The 21,117-nt window shown below is 41.1% G+C and overlaps 1 protein-coding gene across 1 annotated transcript; it reads right to left on the minus strand.

The window, feature by feature from the left end:
• Positions 1-682: 682 nt before the first annotated feature.
• Positions 683-20,076, minus strand: LOC133906259 (phosphoglucan, water dikinase, chloroplastic). The gene is made up of 19 exons (XM_062348114.1): positions 19,671-20,076; positions 17,290-17,941; positions 15,983-16,069; positions 15,701-15,832; positions 15,332-15,457; positions 15,059-15,237; positions 14,394-14,478; positions 13,975-14,142; positions 13,836-13,888; positions 13,499-13,704; positions 13,258-13,376; positions 9,985-10,055; positions 9,747-9,864; positions 3,801-3,887; positions 3,625-3,711; positions 3,469-3,545; positions 2,677-2,836; positions 2,400-2,532; positions 683-1,768 (listed from the first exon to the last, which is right to left on the minus strand). Exons 1-19 carry the CDS (start codon positions 19,856-19,858, stop codon positions 867-869), a joined length of 3,630 nt encoding a protein of 1,209 aa, XP_062204098.1. The 5' UTR covers positions 19,859-20,076; the 3' UTR covers positions 683-866.
• Positions 20,077-21,117: the final 1,041 nt, after the last annotated feature.

The raw sequence follows: 21,117 nt of genomic DNA on the forward strand, positions 1-21,117 counted from the left end.
ACAAAAGTTTTAGAATTTTTGGAGCAACAGAAGACAACGGTTCACATGAAATGATAAAAATGCATATAAATAAAGTATTACAAAGTAACTCACTTTTTCACCATATAACCTAAGATTATAAATAATTTTAAAAATTAGTCTATCACATTAAAAAATATTAGTGAATTTTTATAGATTTTTTAAAATTTATTTAAGCCCTAAAAATTCAAATAATTTATAAAACAGTTAAATTTGGGAAATTTTCATTTAATATATGTATAAGATTTTGAGTTAAATACAGTTAAAATGAGTTCTTTGTTATTTATTCTATTAGCATAAAAATGGGCGTAATTTTAGAAGCTCCATAAAATCACCTTTTGAATTTATGAAAATGGAGAGAAGAAATGATTTTTTAAGCATTTGGCTTGCTGTCTTCTCTCCTCTGGTCTCTCCTCTCTCCAACGTGTTCAAGAGCCGAGCGCCACGCGGCCGAGATGGCGAGGCGAGAGTGCCCACTACATATGGCGATGGTGCCCAGCTCGATAGCGACGCTATAGTGCTGACGTGCCCGATGCCGAGTCTGCTGGACCGGCCTTTTGACGTGCGATCGCTAAAAATGCCGATAGCGAGCCCAGTGGCGAGGCGCTGCTCTAAGTCGCAACATTACTAGTCTGGTTGATTCACATAAATTGATACAGGCGAATGGCTGGACCTGGGCTGACTTGTTATTTTACCTGAGGCAAGAACTTAATAAGACTTGAATCACTGCTATGTCTACTACAAAATCCATAAATTTTTCCAGCCATGCATGCATTTTTATTCACCATCCATTTTTATTCACTTAACCAAGTAAACCACACTCTGCAAAGCAAACTTTTGCTAACATATTATGGCTGTGGCCTGCTCTGCACTATAAAGATATCTTTGCCAACCAGGCAGCCTTCCACATCTTGGGCACTCCCGAACTTCTGTTCCAGGTACTGTCCAATGGCAGCCAGTCGCTGACCAAACTGCTTCCTAAAGGTTGCATCAACAGATAATGGCTTCTCGCTGTAATCGACAGTAAGACGGATCACTTCCCCATTAGCAGGACCAGAGTTGAGCACCACCATCTCCTCGCTGAAATTTGCGAAAGCCAGAGTGGTGACACTGCCATCAAACTTGTCACATGAGAGTCTCCATGGGGTGCCGCGGGTTCCAGAAGCGAGGGTTTCTCCCAGCCCAGGGGCAACCTCAGCTTCGACCAACTTGGGATCATGGTCAGCTGGACTAATGGTGTGAAGCACAAAGGAGAGATCTGGCTGCAGCATTTCTTGCACAAGAATGGCCATCTTCGCATCTCTCTGAGGTACACCAGCCGCTCGACGACTAAGGATTGCTCTCCTTGTGTATAATGATGCCCAAACCTGTCCAACGGCAGCTCCAAAGGCACTTGGTTCACAGAAGCTGACATTAGGAATTGATTCATAGAGCCCAGCAGCTGACATACCAGCCAAATCCTCGACATTAGCACTAGATCTGACAATTAATCGAACATTCTGGTCGAAGATATTTTTCAAAGATTCAATGATGCTTTCAGACGGAGAAAGAAGTGAAACTATTGCCTGTAGCTCAGAGGATAGGCTATCAAGTTCGCCATTCTCAAATTTAGCTGTTTCGATCCTCTCTAGAAGACTCGTATAGGATTCCAGGGATCCACTTTTCTTGAGTGCATCCTCCATTGATCCAAATGGAATTACAGCACCTGCAGGAACTCTAAATGCTGCTGGAATTCCGTGATCACTGTAAACTACAAGATCATAGATGAATATAAGTTAAGAATTTGAAGAAACACTTCAGCTGTACTCCTATGAGTTATGATGTGGCAGGTGACAATCTTAACTGTCTTTTTTTGCCATTCAATCAACCATATAAAAAGCTACGTCACCATTGTAGGTTTTTACTACCAATGAAATGTATGTATACGATAGGTGTATAGACAAACCAAACAACTTTATCAGCTAGATGCACATGATTTGGATGATACCTGATTTGGATGATACCGTGGGTGTTACTAGACTCTAAATTATACAGATGAACCGATTTTTCCAGGACTAGCAATGGCGTTTACAGCAAAAGATGATGGCAAACTTTGATTATATATAAAATTGCAAATTTCTATTTATTTTACTATTTCATGTTCAATACTTTCGACTTCCCTGTTGATAAGCAGCAATATATTTACATATCGAAGCAAATTAATTGGATTTTTATTTGACACTAACGTTCCTAAACAAAAATTCTTCTTTGCACGATAGAATGATAACAATAATTTCCAAACATCAGAGATATCTTGCAACCTTGTTAACTATCTATTTGCAAGAGTGCTGGTAAACAAAAATAGACATAATTATGATGAATGCTACTACAGAAATCGATACCTTTATTTGACAATGAGGCAAGAACCGAAAGAGTACCACATGCAGCAGCTTTTGCACCAGATGATTTAATCGATGCCTCTGAAAGCTCAAGAACACCAGAGATACCATTCACTCCCGAAGTATAGCTCTTTGGCTGCAGCGATGCCATCATAGAGTAAGTAGAAGCAACTGTAAAAAAGCATGCAGTATTCTAAGAGCATCTACTGTAACAGGTATATCAGCAGACCTCAGATGTTTCTGCATGCTGTGTATCAATGATTAAGAATAAAAGTCTCACCTTAGAGCCTACGGACTTATCCGTACCCAGTGGAAGTGAGAATTTATTTGGGAGTTCATGTTGAAATAAATTCCCTGCACTGGAAGGCCCCAAAGGTATGGTACTATCATTGTTGTCTGAAACTACTGAAAGATCAACATTATTTGATGATGCTCCCAATCTGTAAAAAATCCACGTGAGCTTCCCACGTTGCATGAAAGAAATGGGAAAAAAACACCCAAGCATATTCAACCAGTGGGTGCCTAATTAGAAACCTCGCGCAACTTCACTAAGTAGCAGCCAATTCTTCTTCCACCCGTTCCTTCCATTCAACAAAAATAGATTCTCTCAAACGGAATTTGAAAGCTAAATCTCAATGCAACTCAGAGATAACAAAAGCACGAGATTCTGTTGTTATCCCTTAGCTGCATTGGGATTAATTTGTTTATATCTTGGTCTTATTCGCAAGTAGTTGTTACCACCTTATCAAGTGAGTTGCATTCATTTGTCATCAAGATATATTTTCTTAGGAGTTGGTTATAAAAACCAAGTCACTATCTCCTAATTGCATTGAGCTTGATGAATAAAGAGGTCTCCCCAGTCCATGGTCTCATATTTTTGTCCTAAGAACCTTCTTCAAGCTGTGCCATTTGGCCTCTTTTACGGTGGTTATACAGGTATGGACTAAGGTTCCTAACACACTAATATTTATGAAAGTATTTTCATTTACCTAATTAAAAGATGTTTCCTACAGGATAAGTGAACACATCTCCGGTGAGAATGAAATGAAATAAAAGCAAAATAGAACATAACCTGACATGTTTTCCCTCAAGCAACCTCAAGTCTGCAATTGTGTCATTGTCTTCACAAGTTACAAATGCAACTTTCTCCTGGAAACATATCAGCAGTTGCACTCGTTCAGAACTGATACCACCAAAAGTAAAAGAAAATGAGTATTGTAATACTAACTTGACGAGCCCTAACACCAAGATGTGATAGGTGAGGTAATTCTTGTAGAAGAATAACACCCACTATGTTATCCCCAGCGGCTTTGACCTGTCAAAATGACGAGCCAACCCTTGGCTATATCAGTGATTTGTCGAGACAAGAGCAACAAACCAAGAATTTCAATGTTTTAAAGATACCTCTTCATCTCCATCAGCTTTATTTACAACTAGCACCACAGGTTCTTTGATGGATGACAGCAATGATCCAGGAGCTATTCTTTCAACCTGAAGAAGGACAAAAAACCAAGGTCACTATTGTTAAGGGTAAAATAGTCATCGTACTCTAGTCTAGGGTTTAGGGTCCTTATACTACATGTATGCCTCATTGGGGCTGTTCAATACAACCGACTTATTCATCCTAACATGGTATCAAGAGCTTCGGTTTCCTAGATCCGAAATTTGCTTCCGCTCTGCTGCCCTTGGGAAGAGCCATCTCCACTCCCGAGGACGGCAACCTAAGCCCAAAACCCAAACCTAGTTTGAGCTCCTAGTTGGTCAAGAGCTGCAGCAACAAGTACACATCTTCCACCAAGTGTCTTCTTCTGTGCCGCCAGTCTTCATCTTGATCACTAGATCAACTTCATTCAGATCGAATCGGACTGCTCCCACTCCCTGTCTTCTTCGTCGATTTGGTGACTCGGGCAATCCTCTGCATCATCCGGCGCGGCGTTCCTCGTCTTCACAGAGGTTTCTGGAGGGCGAGGCTTCATCTATGGGCTGCAAGCTGGGGGCAGGATTTGACAAGCCCACGAACCTCACTATCGATGCGGACCAATCACAGATCCGTCGTCCTCTTCGCTAGTTTCTACCCATCTTCGTCGGATCAACCGCCCGTGGTGCGCCGCCTTGATACGCCCGCCCGACACGCGTTGCCCGTCCTCACCGGTGCCCTCCGCCTCTTGTGGCTCCGGACCTGCCTTGCACCACCACCACCCCTCCACCCAGTGACCAACTCTGCGGCCACCCGCTCGTGCCCTTCCACCATCGGCACCTCTGACGCGCCAATCACCATGCCGACCTTTCGGCTTCTCCCAAGCCTGCTCTCCGAGTCGGCACAACGCTCGCTATCCGACAGGCGATTGTGGGAGGAGCTGCTGGACCGCTCGGCGTTCTTGAAGTTGGACTCCCCCTCCAACGCCACCTCGTCGGATCTGCTCCACCTCTGACTGTCGACTGTCATTTATCCTGTGCTGTTGTTGCCGCTGCTAGTATCTAAGTATCGTATTAGTCATCTTCCGCAGTGTCCATCAAAGTCTACAAGTCCTCTCCTTGAATTTGTTTGTGCTAGTGCCCTAAATCTTTGTCAAACAGCCAATAGCTACTTTGTGGTTTGCCATCCTTTTGGCTAATAACTTCCTGTCATTGATGCGATTGTCTTCTCAGTCCTCTTGTAGCCTCCATCTACTACTTGTAGCTTCTGTTGTGCGGATTTGTGCGGCAATGGCCTGTCCGCTCTAACCTTACTACCCTTCGTCACCTATGTTGCAACTCGACTTTAGGCATGCTCATCGTCACGACTCTCTACCTATGTGCTTCTCTTCGCACCTCCTCGACTTGACAAGGTTTTCAAGGTATGACAACATGATGGAGACTCGGACTTGTATCACTTATCTTAGTGTTTTAATGTGTCTTAGTGTAGTAATTAGTGTTACCCATTTCAGATGCAAGGTTGTTGCATTTGCCTTACATTTGTGGGGTTGTTAAAGGCAAAATAGTCATTGTACTCCAGTCTAGGGTTTGGGGTCCTTATACTACATATATGCCTCACTGAGGTTGTTCAATACACCAACTCATTCATCCTAACTATGAAGGCTGTCATAAGCCGATTATCCCTGTATGTGGTAACTCTAACACCTTTAGCTTCATTGAAAGGTTAAGGGGCCACGCTTCATTAAACAAGCTAGCTTTATTGCCATAAGGCCATAAAAGCATTATTATAAACACATGAATTCCAACTGCAATACAAAGGAAGGATGGGTTGCCAAGTCGAACTGGTTTTGAAAACTCCAAGGCAGGACAAACTCATGTATGGACCGAGGTCATGGCCAACTCATGTATCTAAACTTAAGTCATTCTAAAATCAACCTGGCCTGAGAGAAATCTATCTTGCATGGTCTAGGGCTCTAGGCTCAAGTTTATCTATGACAATTTACATAAATGATTTCTATGAAATATCACCTTTAACATAAAATATGTTATTTAGCTATTTTAATGAAGCTTCAGCTAGTAAGCATTAGAAAATAAAATAGGAGAAACCTGTTGATATGGATTCTCGGTTTGGGATCACTTACCAAAGGTGTAGAGAAGTAGTTAGGGAAGAACAGGATTAGTTACCTTTTAGGTTTTGGAATAGTTGGATTTCAGGATTGATTAGTCTTTTCTATCTGTAAGCTTTTCTAGTTAGGATGTTTTGGAATAGGTTTAGGTTTTGGACCCCTAAATAAAGAGAGCCATATTGTGTAATCGGCAAGAAGAGAACTAACTAAAGATTGGTCAAAGCCTGGACGCCAGGGAGACCTAGCTATCTAATATTTGGTACCTAGAGACTTGATCCTTGCCTTGTTCTTGCGCCGCCGCAGCCACTGCTTCCCATGTCACTACCTTTGCTGTCCTTACCTTATTCCTACGCCGTCGTCGCCGCTGTTTCCCACGCCGCATCCTTGCCATCGTTGCCTCTGTTGTATCCCTTGCACAGTAGACATGTCGCCATACACCATCGCCACTCCACCACCGTTGCAGCCGGTCTGCAACTTCATCATGGGTGATGACACCTCCAACTTGGCTAACCTCAGCAAGATGATGAAATAGATATTGAAGAAAGTTACCGCTCTCGAGGCTCACCAGGATGATTGAGAGGAGCATCACAACTTCGGGTATGGCTACTTCTGCCACTTTGGGTGATCCTAAAGGCAAATCCTTGCCCTCAAATGATGACCACCGCGCTCCTCGCTTTTACAAGCTCACCTTTCCGACCTACAGTTGTGAGGAAGATACACTACCATGGTTGAACTGTTGTGCTCGATTCTTTCGTAGGGAACGCACGCCGGAGAATGAGAAGGTTTGGCTAGCTCAGCAGCGGTACATGTAGTTTGAAAGGGACCATGGCTCTGTCAATTGATCGGTTTTTGAGAATTATGTCAATATGTGATTTGGTCCTCCCATTCGCAACAATCCTTTGGGTGAATTGACTACTCTTTGGAAGACCAGCTTAGTGGATGAATATCCGAAGAGATTTTTGGCCCTTTTCGCTTGGGTTACTCCACCTCTTGTTCCCATACAGCTTCTTGTTCACCGTCGGCCTCGAGAAACCTCTTAGCACAATTGTGGAGCTTCATAATCCTTTGGCTCTTGAGACAACCATGGGTCTTGCTTGTGCTTACGAGAAGCGTCTTGAGGAAGATGATGTTGGGAGTCTTAAACCAACTCCTAGCAATTTTATTCCTCGTCAATCTAGCAACCCTCATTCCAGCACTGTTTGGCCCTCTTCTACTCCACCAATGTCCTACAACTCGACCACTCCCTCTCAGGCTAAACCTAATTCCAGGTTCCACCATCTTACATCTGAAGAGATAGTTGATCGGCGAGATAAAGGCTTATGTTTCAATTGCCAAGAAATTTTTTTCAAGGAGCACATTGTCCAGTGCTCTATGAAGGGCATCTACTTATTGGAACTTGACAATCCTCAAGATGATCTTGATAGTGATGACGGAGTGATGGAGATTTCCCTTCATGCTCTTACAATGCATCTTCCCGTTTCAATTGATGGTCACGTTCTTGCTACCCTGGTGGATTCAGGATCGACTGACACTTTTATTTCTGGCTGAACAGCAGCAGCCATGGGCTTTCAACCTATTTCACACTCCGCTATACAAGTCCTAGTAGCTAATGGTGATCACGTTGATAGCTTGGGGGTTTGCCGCAATACCAAAATTCAAATTGAAGCCGGAGAGTTTGTACTCGACTGTTATGTTATTCCAATGGAGGGCTTTGATATCGTAATGGGTGTCCAGTGGCTCCGCATCCTCGGGCCAATGTTATGGGATTTTGACAAATTGGCAATGTCCTTCCAGAGGGATGATCATCGTGTTATGTGGCACGGTTCCACAAGTGTGTCGAAACAACCTCGTGTGCACACCATGTCGGGGAATGAATTGTTAGCAGAATTATTAATGGAATTTGAAGATTTGTTTGTTGAACCGTGTGGATTGCCCCTGGCTCGCCCACATGATCATCGCATCCATCTCCTCCTTACACTACAGCAGTCGCGCTACGTCCTTACAGATATCCTCAGTTGCTTAAAGATGAAATTGAGAAGCAATGTACGGATAAACTAGTCCAAGGTATTATTCATCCTAGCCATTCTGAATTTTCTTCTCCATTTTTGCTTGTTAAGAAATCAAATGGTTCTTGCCGATTTTGTGTGGATTATAGAGCACTTAACAGCAAGCCAATCAAGGATAATTTCCCAATTACAATAGTTGATGAATTGTTTGATAAGTTGAAAGGTGCCAAATTCTTCACTAAACTGGACTTACGTAGTGGCTATTTTCAAGTTCTTATTCATTAGGATGATGTTAAGAAACAGCCTTCCGCACACATCTTGGCCGTTTTTGAGTTTTTACTCATGGCTTTTGGACTCACGAATGCTCCAGCAACCTTTCAGGCTTTAATGAATGACATTTTACTGTCTTATCTTCGGAAATTTGATGACATCCTTATGGCCATATTGCTTCATCTACGGATGTTGCCATGGATCCTTCAAAGATTGAGGCGGTGAAGGCTTAGCCGCAGCCCTGTTCAATACAAGCTCAGGGGATTTATTGGTCTTACAGGTTACTACCATAAGTTTATCAAAATTTCAATACCCTCGCTGCTCCTCTTACAATGTTATTGAAGGAATATTTTTGTTGGTCCTCTGCAGCTACGGAGGCCTTTTCAGCCCTCAAAAACACCCTAATTTCAGCCTCTTGCAACTTCCGGATTTCTCACAGATTTTTATCATTGATTGTGATGCCTCCAACTCGGGTTTTGGTGTTGTTTTACATCAAGGAGCTGTCCCGTAGCTTATTTCAGCCGACTAGTTGCCCCTCATCATGCTAAACTGGCTGCATATGAACGGTAATTAACTGGTTTGGTTAAAGCAATGCGTCATTGGAGACCATATGTTTGAGGATGCTCTTTTATTGTGCAAACAGATCATTATAGTCTGAAATTTTTGTTGGGTCAGCGTCTTTCCACTATTCGTCAGCATACATGGGTCAACATGCTATTTGGATATGATTTTGAGCCTAAGGTTCAATTTCAACCGGGGAAGCATAATGTCGCAGCATATGCCCTTTCTCATAGAGATGCACACTTGTCTAGTTTGTCACTGTTTAGCCCATCCTTTAATTTTTTTGATTTGTTGCGTGCTGAAACCAGCCACCTATAGGAATTGCGACAAATGCGTGACTGTGTACGGCTGGTCCTTAGTTGATGGTTTGGTAGTGTTCCATGGATCTATTCGTGCCTACAGACTCTGAATGTTAGCCTATTCTCCTTGCTGATGCTCATGGTGCGGGTCATGAGGGTGTCCAGAAAACATTACACCAGCTTCAAGCTACTGTTTTTAACCCTCATAAAAGTTCATTGGTCAAAGAACTTGTCAAATATTGCGTAGTGTCAACATAATAAGACTGGACATTTACATCCAACAGGACTTTGCAGCCGCTTGTGGTGTCATCCTCTGTTTGGGAGGATATTTCTATGGATTTTATTGAAGACCTTCCTCGTGTAGGTGGCAAATCTATGATATTGATGGTGGTTGATCGATTCTCCAAATATGCTCACTTCATTCCTCTCATATTGCAGCATAGTTCTGGCATATCTACAATTTCGACCTTTGCAGTGTTATATTTCTAAACTGGCAAAATTGCAGTGGCATATATCTAATTAACCCTTTTAATTATGTTGCATCACTTCATTTCAATGAACATGAAGGGCACATGCTCACATTTTTTGGGGGTGCAATAAGATATTTACATGGATTACAGTAAGAACATCTCATCGACAAGGCAATGAGAAACATATGGAAGTTGAAGATACCTGTATCAGAGCTCCATGGGCCACTCCAGGAACAAGAACATCCCACACGGACGATCCAAGTACTGCTCGAGCAGCTTTCAAAAGTACAGTGCAAAGTTTGGAGACCTGAAAAATAACACTACAAAATATATACATAGTTAGGTTCACATCAATTAGATTGATCGCTACTCTATAAAGCCATACTGTCCAAATTATACGCAAGAACACACTACTGTTGTCCAACAAAGAAAAAGATTACCCAGAACGAATTTCTGCCTCGGTATATGTTCTCACACTGTTCTCTGGTATTCCAAGGGCTTTTCCAAGAACCTACATAAGCAGAAGATAATCTTAAAATATTGCCAAATCACAACTCACAAGAAAGTTTAAGTGGGAAATTATATATGGCAAATATGTTTCCTCATGTTCTGGTGAACATAGCATGCTCATGCACACCAGGAAGCAGTGATGCATGAGTCCTTTTGGCCAAGGAGTTGGGTTTTGTGGAGAAGTCTAGTTTTGTTAGAGAGCATGAATTTGTTAAGTCAGGAAATCAAAATCCCATGTACTGGTGGAAATCATATATGATCATATATAGGTTTGCTAAGCTAGGATATTGAGTCCCTAGTCTCTTAGATTTGGTTAGTTTATTTTGTTAGGAACTCCTCTCTGAAAAGAGGGAAGCAGATTTCCTTTTGGATGAAGCAAGAAATAATCAAATACTCTGTTCCAATTTCCACTTCCTTTTAGGATGCCTACCTGTGCACCATGTATCTTTTCACGCAGATACGTTTTAAACTTTTGCTCAATGTGCTCATTGTTCGTCTCCTCCCTACTATCTATCTTCTTCTAACTTGCCATCCAACCAAATCACAGATATCTCCTACCTTCCCAACCCAAGCACACAACAGTTCACAGTAAAGCTATTGATGCAAATAAATAAACAAACAGAATATATAATAATCCTCGTTATTATAAAATGTTTATTTACCATAATGAGAACCGAGCAATAGCTCAATTAGTAGAGCCTCCAATTGAGAGACCGCCAAGCCGGGCTCAACCGGGTGCTGGAAGGTGGTGTGAGTACCTCCTTAAATGGTTCGGTACTCCCCTCGTATGACAAACCCAGGGGGACGTCTTCTCCCCGTGGTCGAGTTTTCTTTTTTTTCTACCATAACATAAAACATATTGCTTTAAATATTTGTAATAGAGTAAATTGCACTGGAAGTCCTTAAAATTGCACTGCTCCTCCTACTTGTGTTTTACTTTGGAAAGTCATTCCTCTTGGGTCCGTTTGCTGAGCTGGCTTGACGTAGCTATGAAGGTGGATGAGGTGGCAGAAGATGAGACCACACCCGCACTTCACGCCCCGGACACTGCATGTAGAAAAGAAATCAAATTGCCCCCTTGAATCCATTCTCTCTCCATTTTGAACCCAACATAGGCCATGAAATGGGGCTCAGCTTGGTGTTTGGTTGCTGCGCCAAGACAACTGGCAGCGTTTTACGGAGAACACCCCTTAGGCAGCAGCATGCCCATGCCGACTGGGACTTGTGTCATGGTAAGGAGGTAACTTCTAGTGTTCCCTCAACTGTGCTGCTCACATCATTCCTTGTTGGCTTGTTGTCGTGGCCGTCTCATGCTCGCTCCCAACATGCCTCTCTACCTCATCATGGAGGAGGCCCAAATCCTTCAGAATTTTGGTTGGATTTTGGTAGCTTCACTTCCAATTTGGCCTAAAATTTCATGTAGTGGCCGTTGGTTACTAAAGGGAGGAGAGGAGAATGGCGACCATGGAGGTCACCGGGTGGCTACGATGGGCGGCGGCTAGGGTTTGGTTGCAGGGAGGCGGCGGCGTGCGAGAGAAGAACGAGGGTCGGCCAAAGCGCCAAGTGCCTGGACAGCAAGAAGAAAGGTTTCCCTTTTAATACTTTCTTATCTCTTTATTAATGGTTTGCCTCTCTTTACATAAGGAGAGACTAACTTTGCCCCAAAGTAATCTATTACAATTTGAAACATAATGGAAAACCCTAATCTACTTAATGGCATAGAAACCCCTAATCTACTTAATGGCACAGAAACGCATGGACCCGGCGCGCTACAGTACGTGTGGTACTGTTCGTGAACAGTGTGCGTGAACAATGCCCGCGAGCAGGAACCGAGAAGAAAGAATAACAAGTCATTGCCATCTAATTTTTCGTCTTATCCCAAGCTGATGCTGCCAGGTTTCTTCAGTCTTTACATACAAGGAGAGGACTATTAGCTGATGTCTCGAAAGAAGAATAAAAGTTTTTTTCTTACTCACGGAGAAGAATATAAGGTTCTTGCAGATTCATCTAGGAAAAAGAGTATTGCTTAGGAGACCGAGTCCAAGTTAGTCGATTTAGCTAGTAGTGAAGTATTAGTTCGGATCAGGAGGAAAGAATGTCCTCTATAAAAGGCACATTGTACCTCTATCTCCCTAAGATATATTAGCTAGTGGGGGTGGTTGTCACCCATCCAACCAGGGTCCGATTTTCACCTCCTACAGATTAATGCAGTGTGGATGTCTCTCCCCCTAGTCGAGTTTCAAGGAACTGAGCCTAGCTCTCAGTTGATTGAGGGTGTGGATGTACATCTAGACCACCTAGGTTAGAGTCCTCTTTAACTCGAATTTAGATATATATTTCTTCTTATTTGCAATGCCACCTAGTTCCTCCTAGGTGATTGAGTTTTCACGGAATTGAATCTAGCTCAATTAGTAGAGTGTGTGGATATACACTTAGACCACCCATGTTCGAGTCCTCTTAGGCGCAAATTGAAGTGTCTATTTTTTCTTATTTATAATGTCACATAGTTGCTCCTAGGTTGGTCGAGTTTTGCAATGATTGTGTGTTTAATCGTGAGGCACAAGTGTTCAGAAGGTATTGCGCCAAGCCGAAGAAGAAATCCGACTTTGGTGAGATGCAGGGGCCAAAGGGCTAGCACAGCTAGCTATGGGTCGATCTTAAGCTATACATAGCCTATGTAATCGTTTTTATACTTGTGTGTGGCGCGAATTATAATCTATAAAGTGTGTTTACTTGAACTTCTTTCTACCTTAATGCAATGGCACACAGCTCTCCTACGTCTTTGAGGAAAAAAACACAAGGAAAAAATAATCTACTCAGTCAAATTGCTCTTCTCCAACCCGTCTGGTTTTCTCTCTTCAATCTACTCCATCCAATTGCTATTCCCAAACCACTCCAGTTTTCACTCTTTTTCCCCAGTACCCTTCTCTAATTGCCTGTCACGACAGCTAAACACCGGAGGCACCGACGCCACCAGTTAGCGCCCCTATAAAATATGCAGAAAAGGTGCACAGGAAACTTCTCTATAAAGCTGTAGTAGTGGCAATCTAAGTTAACCTAAATTACTGGTGATGAATGATAACATTCTCGTCAAGCGGTCTGCCAGAGAAGTATGGGAAAAAATCAAGCAGCTCTAGGGGAGAATAGCATATGATTTAAAAACTTATGATCACAGGGCCCGTGTACTCTAGATTCAAGCTCACCTCGACTTTTTCAGGGAATATAGAAAGAAGTGCTTCAGAATATTCTTCCGTAAGTCTTCTTGTTCTATCAAGAGTTGCTTTGAGTCTTAGTGCCCAAATATACTTCCCATCCTCACTGCCTACAAACATGACAATAACAGTTGCAGTTGAAGGGTACTTCTCAACACAATGAGAACTTGAGTAGGGACGAGCACATTCATGAATCGTGAGTTCATAACATATGTTAACGGAGAAAATGCACCTTCAGTTTCAGATAGGCTTTTCTGCTTCCAAGAAAGAAGCTCATTCCCTATAGCAATACATTCCTCCGGTTTCCAACCTGAAAAACTAACTTGATTGATGCCAATGATAAGGGCATCAAGGGCATCATCCCATATACTTGTACTTCTAGTCACACCCTCTGCAAGTGAAGCAGATCCACCTAAAGCTTCAAGAGCATTGATGTATCTGTTTATGGTACCAGAGCAATGAAAATAAAATCATGTTTACCTCCAAGACTAACCAAGGTTAGTAGGAAAACAAATACATCAATGCACCATAAACTGAAAGAACAAATTTACTTTCAGCTATGTCATTACCTGCTTAACAAAACAAAAGAATAATTCTCAAGCCCAATCTCACAAAGGCGCCACTGCAAAACTTCACCAGTAAATATAATTGAAATACATGCACCGAATTTCAACTCATACTTTCTCAGTTGTGTTTGAAAAAAATAACCTTTTGTCGCATTGCTATAGCAGTATCTGGCGCATCATTTCTGAGGCCACTTTCAAGGCCATTCATTAGAAATGATCTTAGAGAAGATAACGATTGCATGGCCTTCATCAAAACTTGAATGGCACTATTTTTATCCAAATCTTTTGCATCTTCCACTTGGTCCAAACTCTGAGATATTCCACATAATCACATATAAGCTTTTGAGATAAGTAATGACTGTTAATTATGAGTAACGCCAGGAAGGCATGCAGACAAACAGGACTTAAGTACATCAGTGAAGACAAGACTGTCCTTTCTATCAAGTTGCCAAAACATAGAAATAACATGATGCACGATTTGGCAACACAAATTCACATTTCACAACATTCTATACTAGTATATATTTGGGAGAGAAGGTCACTGGTTTTAGAAAAGTTCACCTTTTTGTTTTTCACAAAGGATGAGAGAACCTCTAATCCAGACTCATTCAAAGATTCCTTGATGGATTTTGCTTGCTCCAATAGGCTGCAAAACCCAAGTTACAAAATCATATAGTTATAGAAAATTGTATTTGACCATTAGGGCAAAAAAATGATGCTCAGCAAAGGAGCTACTTTTAATCTTATTCACAGAATTATCTCTGTTCTAATTTCAAGGTTCAAGTGTGAAATAGCAGTACATACTGTACTCATTTGGCATTTTATTCTATTGCAAATCGTGAATTAGGAACTTCTCCACTGGCATACAGTGGATTTATTCACTAACTAGTTACTCTTGGTATTTTATTGCCTAGATTCAACTTTGTTAGCTTGCTGCACAAACAATTCTTAGTACCAGAATTTTTGGTAGTCGCGCAAGTTATTCTAAGGAAGCTCAAATCTGCTGTCTCTCTCAAATCTCAAACCATGACCATGATTCTGTTTTGTCTTTATCACAGTCACAGTTGCATTGCTGTATCAGTAATTCTGGATAAGTAGTCATGAATAGAAACTCAAAACTGATGACAAGTTTGAAAGAGTGGCAGTTTCATTAGTTTTTATCACAGCAAACAGGGAACTTAAAATACTGAAAGTACATAATAAGGGCAAATTAAGAATTAGACAACCTGCCAGCATTAAAGAAATCTTTTAGTTCGCTATAAAATATCTTGAATTGTTCGACAAAAGCTTCGTTGTATTCTCCAGGAGTCTTAGTAATCCTAGCAAGCATGGCTTCTGTAGCAATAAGATCCTCTGGGCCAGCATTACGGTGAAGCTTGTTTTGTATAGTATGCTTGATTTCTTGCTGTTGACAGTAGAAGATAACTGAGCAGCGAAAATTCCAATTTGGGGGGTTGGGGGGGGGGGGGTTATTCCATATTGAGGAATGGGATCATAACCTTGAGATCATGTGGAATGTCATTCCGATGAGCAATATCACGAATTCGTGTTAGAGGGACAGAGGCAGTAAATTCTGACTTAAATGAAGGTAAACAAGGATGAATCTTGCGTATCACAAGCAAATCCTGCATGAACATGCATTGAAATGGTCAGTATTAACAAATAGAATAATATGTGTCTTCATTAAGGCAAATAACCTACAGATTTAATGAACCATAAGCATCAGATTCCTAGCTTATCATTTCACAGTTACAAGAATGAAGCTGGACGAGTCCATCAGTTAATGGCACCATGATGGAAATAAGTAGTAATACAAATACTTGAAGGACAATGCTGATGTCACAATCAATGTGGGGAAAGGAGTTAACCTGAGCTGATGTGTTTTTCCCATAGTATATCCTTTCAATTTCACGAAAAATTTGCCTGGATATCTCGGCATGTTTGTTGGGTCGATGGTGACCACCATCTTCAAAGCATGGTATCTGACCTGTATAAATCCACTGCAACCAAAAAAAACATATTTAGAATGGTAACAAAACCTTTTAAGTTTTAACCAGTATCCTTGTCTCTGGACTACAAGCTTACAGAGGAAAATTAGATTTCTGTGGCACCTACTGACTAATAGCACAGTAAGGTGCAAGCAAGGAAACCTTTAGATAAATAGCAGAGTATGTAAGAGCCTCCAAACGACTTTGATCATCAAAAAATTCGGACAAGAGTCCACGAACAAGCTCCAACTGCAGAAACATTGCAAAGTGAATTAGCATAAAGTAGATAGGTAGATCAAAGTAGATCCCCCCCCCCCCCCCCTTCTGCAAAACTGATAAGCTTGAGCAGTATGCTGGACTTTATAGCACTTAGTAAAGAAAGTTCAAAGTTCATTCAGCACTAAATTAACCTCAATTGGAAGCTTTACAAAGAGCCACTATGAGTCATGGAAAGCATGGGTTGCACCACCCCTAATCGTTTTGGTTAGCCTCAAACAACAAAAAGTTGAATTTTCCAAAAACAGAGAAGACTGGCATGTGAGTCTCATGTAAGTTTCTATCTTTTTATGATCATCCTGCTTCTCCTTATCCATTGCATCTCTTTCTCAACCACTCATCTGGCTTGACTCTTGATGCACCACAATCACATAATAAGTGCTTCAGCGTATTTGGAATGAAACAATGGCAATGGCAGTATGACCAATGGCGGGCAGTTGCACGAATGGTAGCAATTGGTCATCTATTCTCAATATCCAGTTGCTAATGGTGGTGCTTATTATTTCATGTCTGGTCGCAGAAAATTTCCTTGGATCTAAAACAAACTTCTAGATTCTTTACTCAAGCACCGGCTAACAGAAGTAATTTCGGCACCACACAAGACTACTCTTATTAAGAAGTACTAGATGTTCATATCTCTACTTCATTTAAACGAAATTAGGTGTGAAGATCATGAAACTGGGAGATTATCAAATTCATAGGTAGACTAGATTGGTGAGCACTTGAGCAAGCTAAATAAGCAGTGGGAACAAGCATGAGATGAAGAGCAGGTTCTTTGTCCTTGGAATGGTTACGACACTTGCATGCAAGGTTTTCTACAAATATAGAATCAGACTCCTCTTGGTCTCCTGAAGCTAGACATTTTAGTAGATTGGATAGAACGAAAAATATTTGAAGACAACTTGCTTTAAGTCTCTTTGAAAAATACCTAAGCAATACTCGCATTACATTTCAGATAATAGCTTCGCAAGGTATGCTTTCAGTTATAACAACTTACAACTACTGTCAAAAGGGAAACAGTCAACTAGCAGAACGGTTATATCCACCGAGGTGGAGTAAAAATGTGAAATGTACTATAGACCTCCTGCCATGGATATTGTGGACTAAAGGGCTGAACTTTCATCTGTTAAGATAAAAAAAACACATGGAATACTGTATCTATTTGACAAGACAAAATAGGGAATCATCATAACCTTCCGCCACCAGTTCCTTGACACTTTATCACCCTCCACCAATTTCAGTGATATTGTATCAAGCCCAGTTGTGTCCCACTTCACATCACTCTCCTTATTCCGATGCTCATTTGACCTCATGAAAACTGCTTCACTACCTTGCCATAGTCCAGCAAATTTGCTTGAATCAGATTCTGGTGTTAGATAACCATCCCCAGCCACCGATACATTTCCTATCTCTTCTAGAGCAAGATTTCCAGGTACTGTGGCATCTTGGCCAATCTGCTTCTCAGCTTCTCCAGCCAACTTCATCTTTGGTGTTCCCAAAAGATCTAAAGGTTCTTTTGTCCTATTCCAGTGGCATACTATATCAAATATACCATCTTTTGGCAGATCAACAACACGGTTGTCACCATCCTCCCATATTTTGTCCTTCCCTCCCTTCAAAAATATCACAAACTTGAATTCCAGAAGTGTTTCCCCAGGGAGCTCAAGCTGGCAGACCCAACCATTTGGTGTCCACTCCATCTCAATCTGATTCTTCCATGAGCCAAGCTCTTTTGTCGAACCAATAATTCCAACATGCTCACCAAACTCAACCTGGTGATCTAGACAAACCCAAAGTTGCACTATATCCTGCTTTGAAGGATCTTTTCGGGTTTTCTCCTTTGTTCTGTAGAATAAAAATAGTCAGTGTAGCCAATAAATTGACTGGAAATGAGAGTGTGCAAGCTAGTGAGTTGCATTTGTGCAAGCAAACTATTTACAATAAACTGCTTCAATTTGTTAACTTTGTATAATGCTCACAAGCCAGAAAAGAAAAATAATCATTGCAAAAAGAAAATGTGACAATAATACGTTCATAAAGAACGACCTGATTACATGACAGCACTGCGTATGGGTACAGCTCATCAGATTCAGCTGGTAACTAGAAGGCTCGACTCGGTATTACATCATATATCTTAATTGAAATAAAGTACATCGGATTAAAATGTGAAATGAACAAGTGTTGGATCGAATAGCCAATTTTTTATCAAATCAAATGAGTCCAGATAAGTATTCTATTATTACCAACATGATGTTTTTTCTCAAGGTTTAAATGGACATGCTCTGTCTATCCTCATATTATCAATCTACTTTCAATGAGAAAACAAATATACCATTTTTTTAAGAAAAGAAAAAACAATTATACATTTAGCAAGAATTCCTCATCCTGGCTTACTAATAAGTTCTCAATTCTAATACAGTAATCTTACAACTGCATGGACTACATAGTAAATAAAGAAGTATGGATATTACTTCAACCTTACTCAAAGTATTGTTTCAGTGAATGCACTCTATATTTAACATATTAGTACAAATATATTAATAAGCGAATAAAACAAAATTGAATTCAACTAAGTAACCTATGACGTTGTCATTGGATTATCTAGATTCCAGGTAGATACTTCATCTTATGGTATTTACCAATCTTCAAGAGTTTTTTCTGTCCGAAGAAGCTTTCAAAAATATTCTCTGAAAATTTTGAACTACTCAAATTTCCATGATGTTTGTATGCTATTTTTTGTCTATTTACATATATTTTAAATTTAATAGTCTAGCATCCATACAAGATTCAAAAATTTAAAGGGTGCTCTCTTCTTCTTTTTCTTTTCTTTCCAAATTAATAAAATTGTTATCAACTTAACTTATTGTACTGAGATATTTTTTATAAAAAACAAAGGAGTAGTTCACAAAATTAAATTAAACTATCATGACAAGTCATAAACAATGATTGGCCTAGTAGGACAACTATGAAATCTCTGAACCCTATTGTAAATAATATTTGCTGCAAATAATTAGTTTATTTAATGTGTGAGTTAAAAAATATGTGCAACAAAAAATTGATTCGTTTATCCAGTAGCATTGCTTATTTTCTTTCAAGTTACAGCAGTCTGCCACATCAGATTCATTGATCCTGAAGAAATTACATTAGTTAAAAGCAATTTAAATTCTAAAAGACAATTGTTCAATAGTTCGCATAAGTGGGAAAGTACTCGCTCCAAATTCATGCATAACCACAAATGCAGCACGTCGCATAATATGTTAACGCCTTCTGAAATCTTTGACTATCATAAACTGCCCTTGTGCAAGCATTATTTGTATGCAGTACAAGTTTACCGTTAAAATTTCCTATGATGAGATGGTGATTAATCCATAGACATTTTCATTGACAACTAGAAAGGCATCCCTAGGAACGAAACAAATTCCGACCGCCACGGTGATTAATCCATAGACATTTTCATTGACAACTAGAAAGGCATCCCTAGGAACGAAACAAATTCCGACCGCCCTCCCATTACAAGGTCTCGCACGCATCCTCACGGAAGCATAACACAGGAAAAAGGAAATAAGAAGATGACCTCTCGGCAGCCGAAGCTGCGGATCCAGCGCGGCACGAGAACCCGCGACGCCAAGGGACGGCCACCGCGCCGCAGCGTCGCAGAGCGCCCGCGCCCCCACCGCCGTAAGCCGGCGTAACGAACTGGTGCCGCAGCCTTGCGGAGGCTGACACGGAGAGCGAGGGGTCGAGCGGCCGCAGCGACGTCATCGATCCTCGACCGCAATCCGCCGAACAGGTGGTGGCCGGCCCAGGTCTCTCTCGGAGGGGCTGGTGATTTCGAAGAGTCTCGCCGCCGCGTCGGTGGGTGCTGTGGTGTCTTTTTGGTCGCTTCGAGAAGAGGGGACAGAGGGAGAGAAGGCAGTGGGCGAGGCGATCGGGCGGTGGCTGCGGTACGGGGAACGAGTGGTCGTGGTTTCCGTGACCCTTTTACGCGGATCTCGGTGGGGAAGGGCGCTCGCCCTCGCTGCCCAATGCTCATCTCATCGTGCTCGGTTGATTTCCCGAGTAATTTGGGCCTAGCCTTTAGAATTTTTTTAAATAATATTATTTTATTAAAAAATTAAAAAAATATTATTCAAATCTTACAAATTGTAAGAATGGGTGCTTATTAGGTTTCTGATCGGCACTCCGAGTGCTAATAGGTTGTGGCATCTGCAAGCACATCATAGAGGTTGTCGATTTTGAAGGGAGATCTATCGGCACTTGAAATACCAACAGGTGGCCATATAGTACCGATCAGCACTTCGAGTGCCGAGAGGTGATGTAACACCCTACTTTAAAATTAAGCTTAATTATTTAAAAATAGGAAATTTTGGCAGCATTTTCTCTATAGAGAGGTATAACTGACCACAAGAAAAGATCTCACGCAGGCAAAATATGATATAACCAACATATATAAAGAAACCGTCGTGACGCTACCAGCGTCGTACCACAACATGAACCAAGCAAACGACAAACCATCAAAAGCACAACCTCTGAGCACCGAGTGAGCTATCGATATTGTGAGGAGGTAGTGTATGCAACTACCCAGATCCATCCCCAAAAATGCACATCAGCATCTAAACATACCTGTAAAAGATTTAACAGGGGGTGAGACGAGCTCAGCAAGTAACAGCTATGAATATAAACATACCTCCCTCCGTTCAAAAGCATTTGGAAAATAAACATTCTTCTCACATCAACAAGAAAAACCCATGGTTTTAAAGAGATTATCATTTCAAAATATTTATCGAGAAAATAACGACAAACTTCAACCCAGTCTTCCACAAAATATGACATTCAACTCCCAGAATTCTATATTCTCCAAATATCATAAAAAGAAATGTATGAATGCCATGATGCAACTCCATTTGAGAGCTGGACGATGCCAACATCTCATTAAACTTCATGTACTGGTACGAATCACGCGCGATGGCAGTGATCGGCCTTTATCACCATATGAAGTGCATAAATGCATATGTATGCAT

Source organism: Phragmites australis, chromosome 23, assembly GCF_958298935.1.
Source record: "Phragmites australis chromosome 23, lpPhrAust1.1, whole genome shotgun sequence".
Classification (NCBI taxonomy): Eukaryota; Viridiplantae; Streptophyta; class Magnoliopsida; order Poales; family Poaceae; genus Phragmites; species Phragmites australis.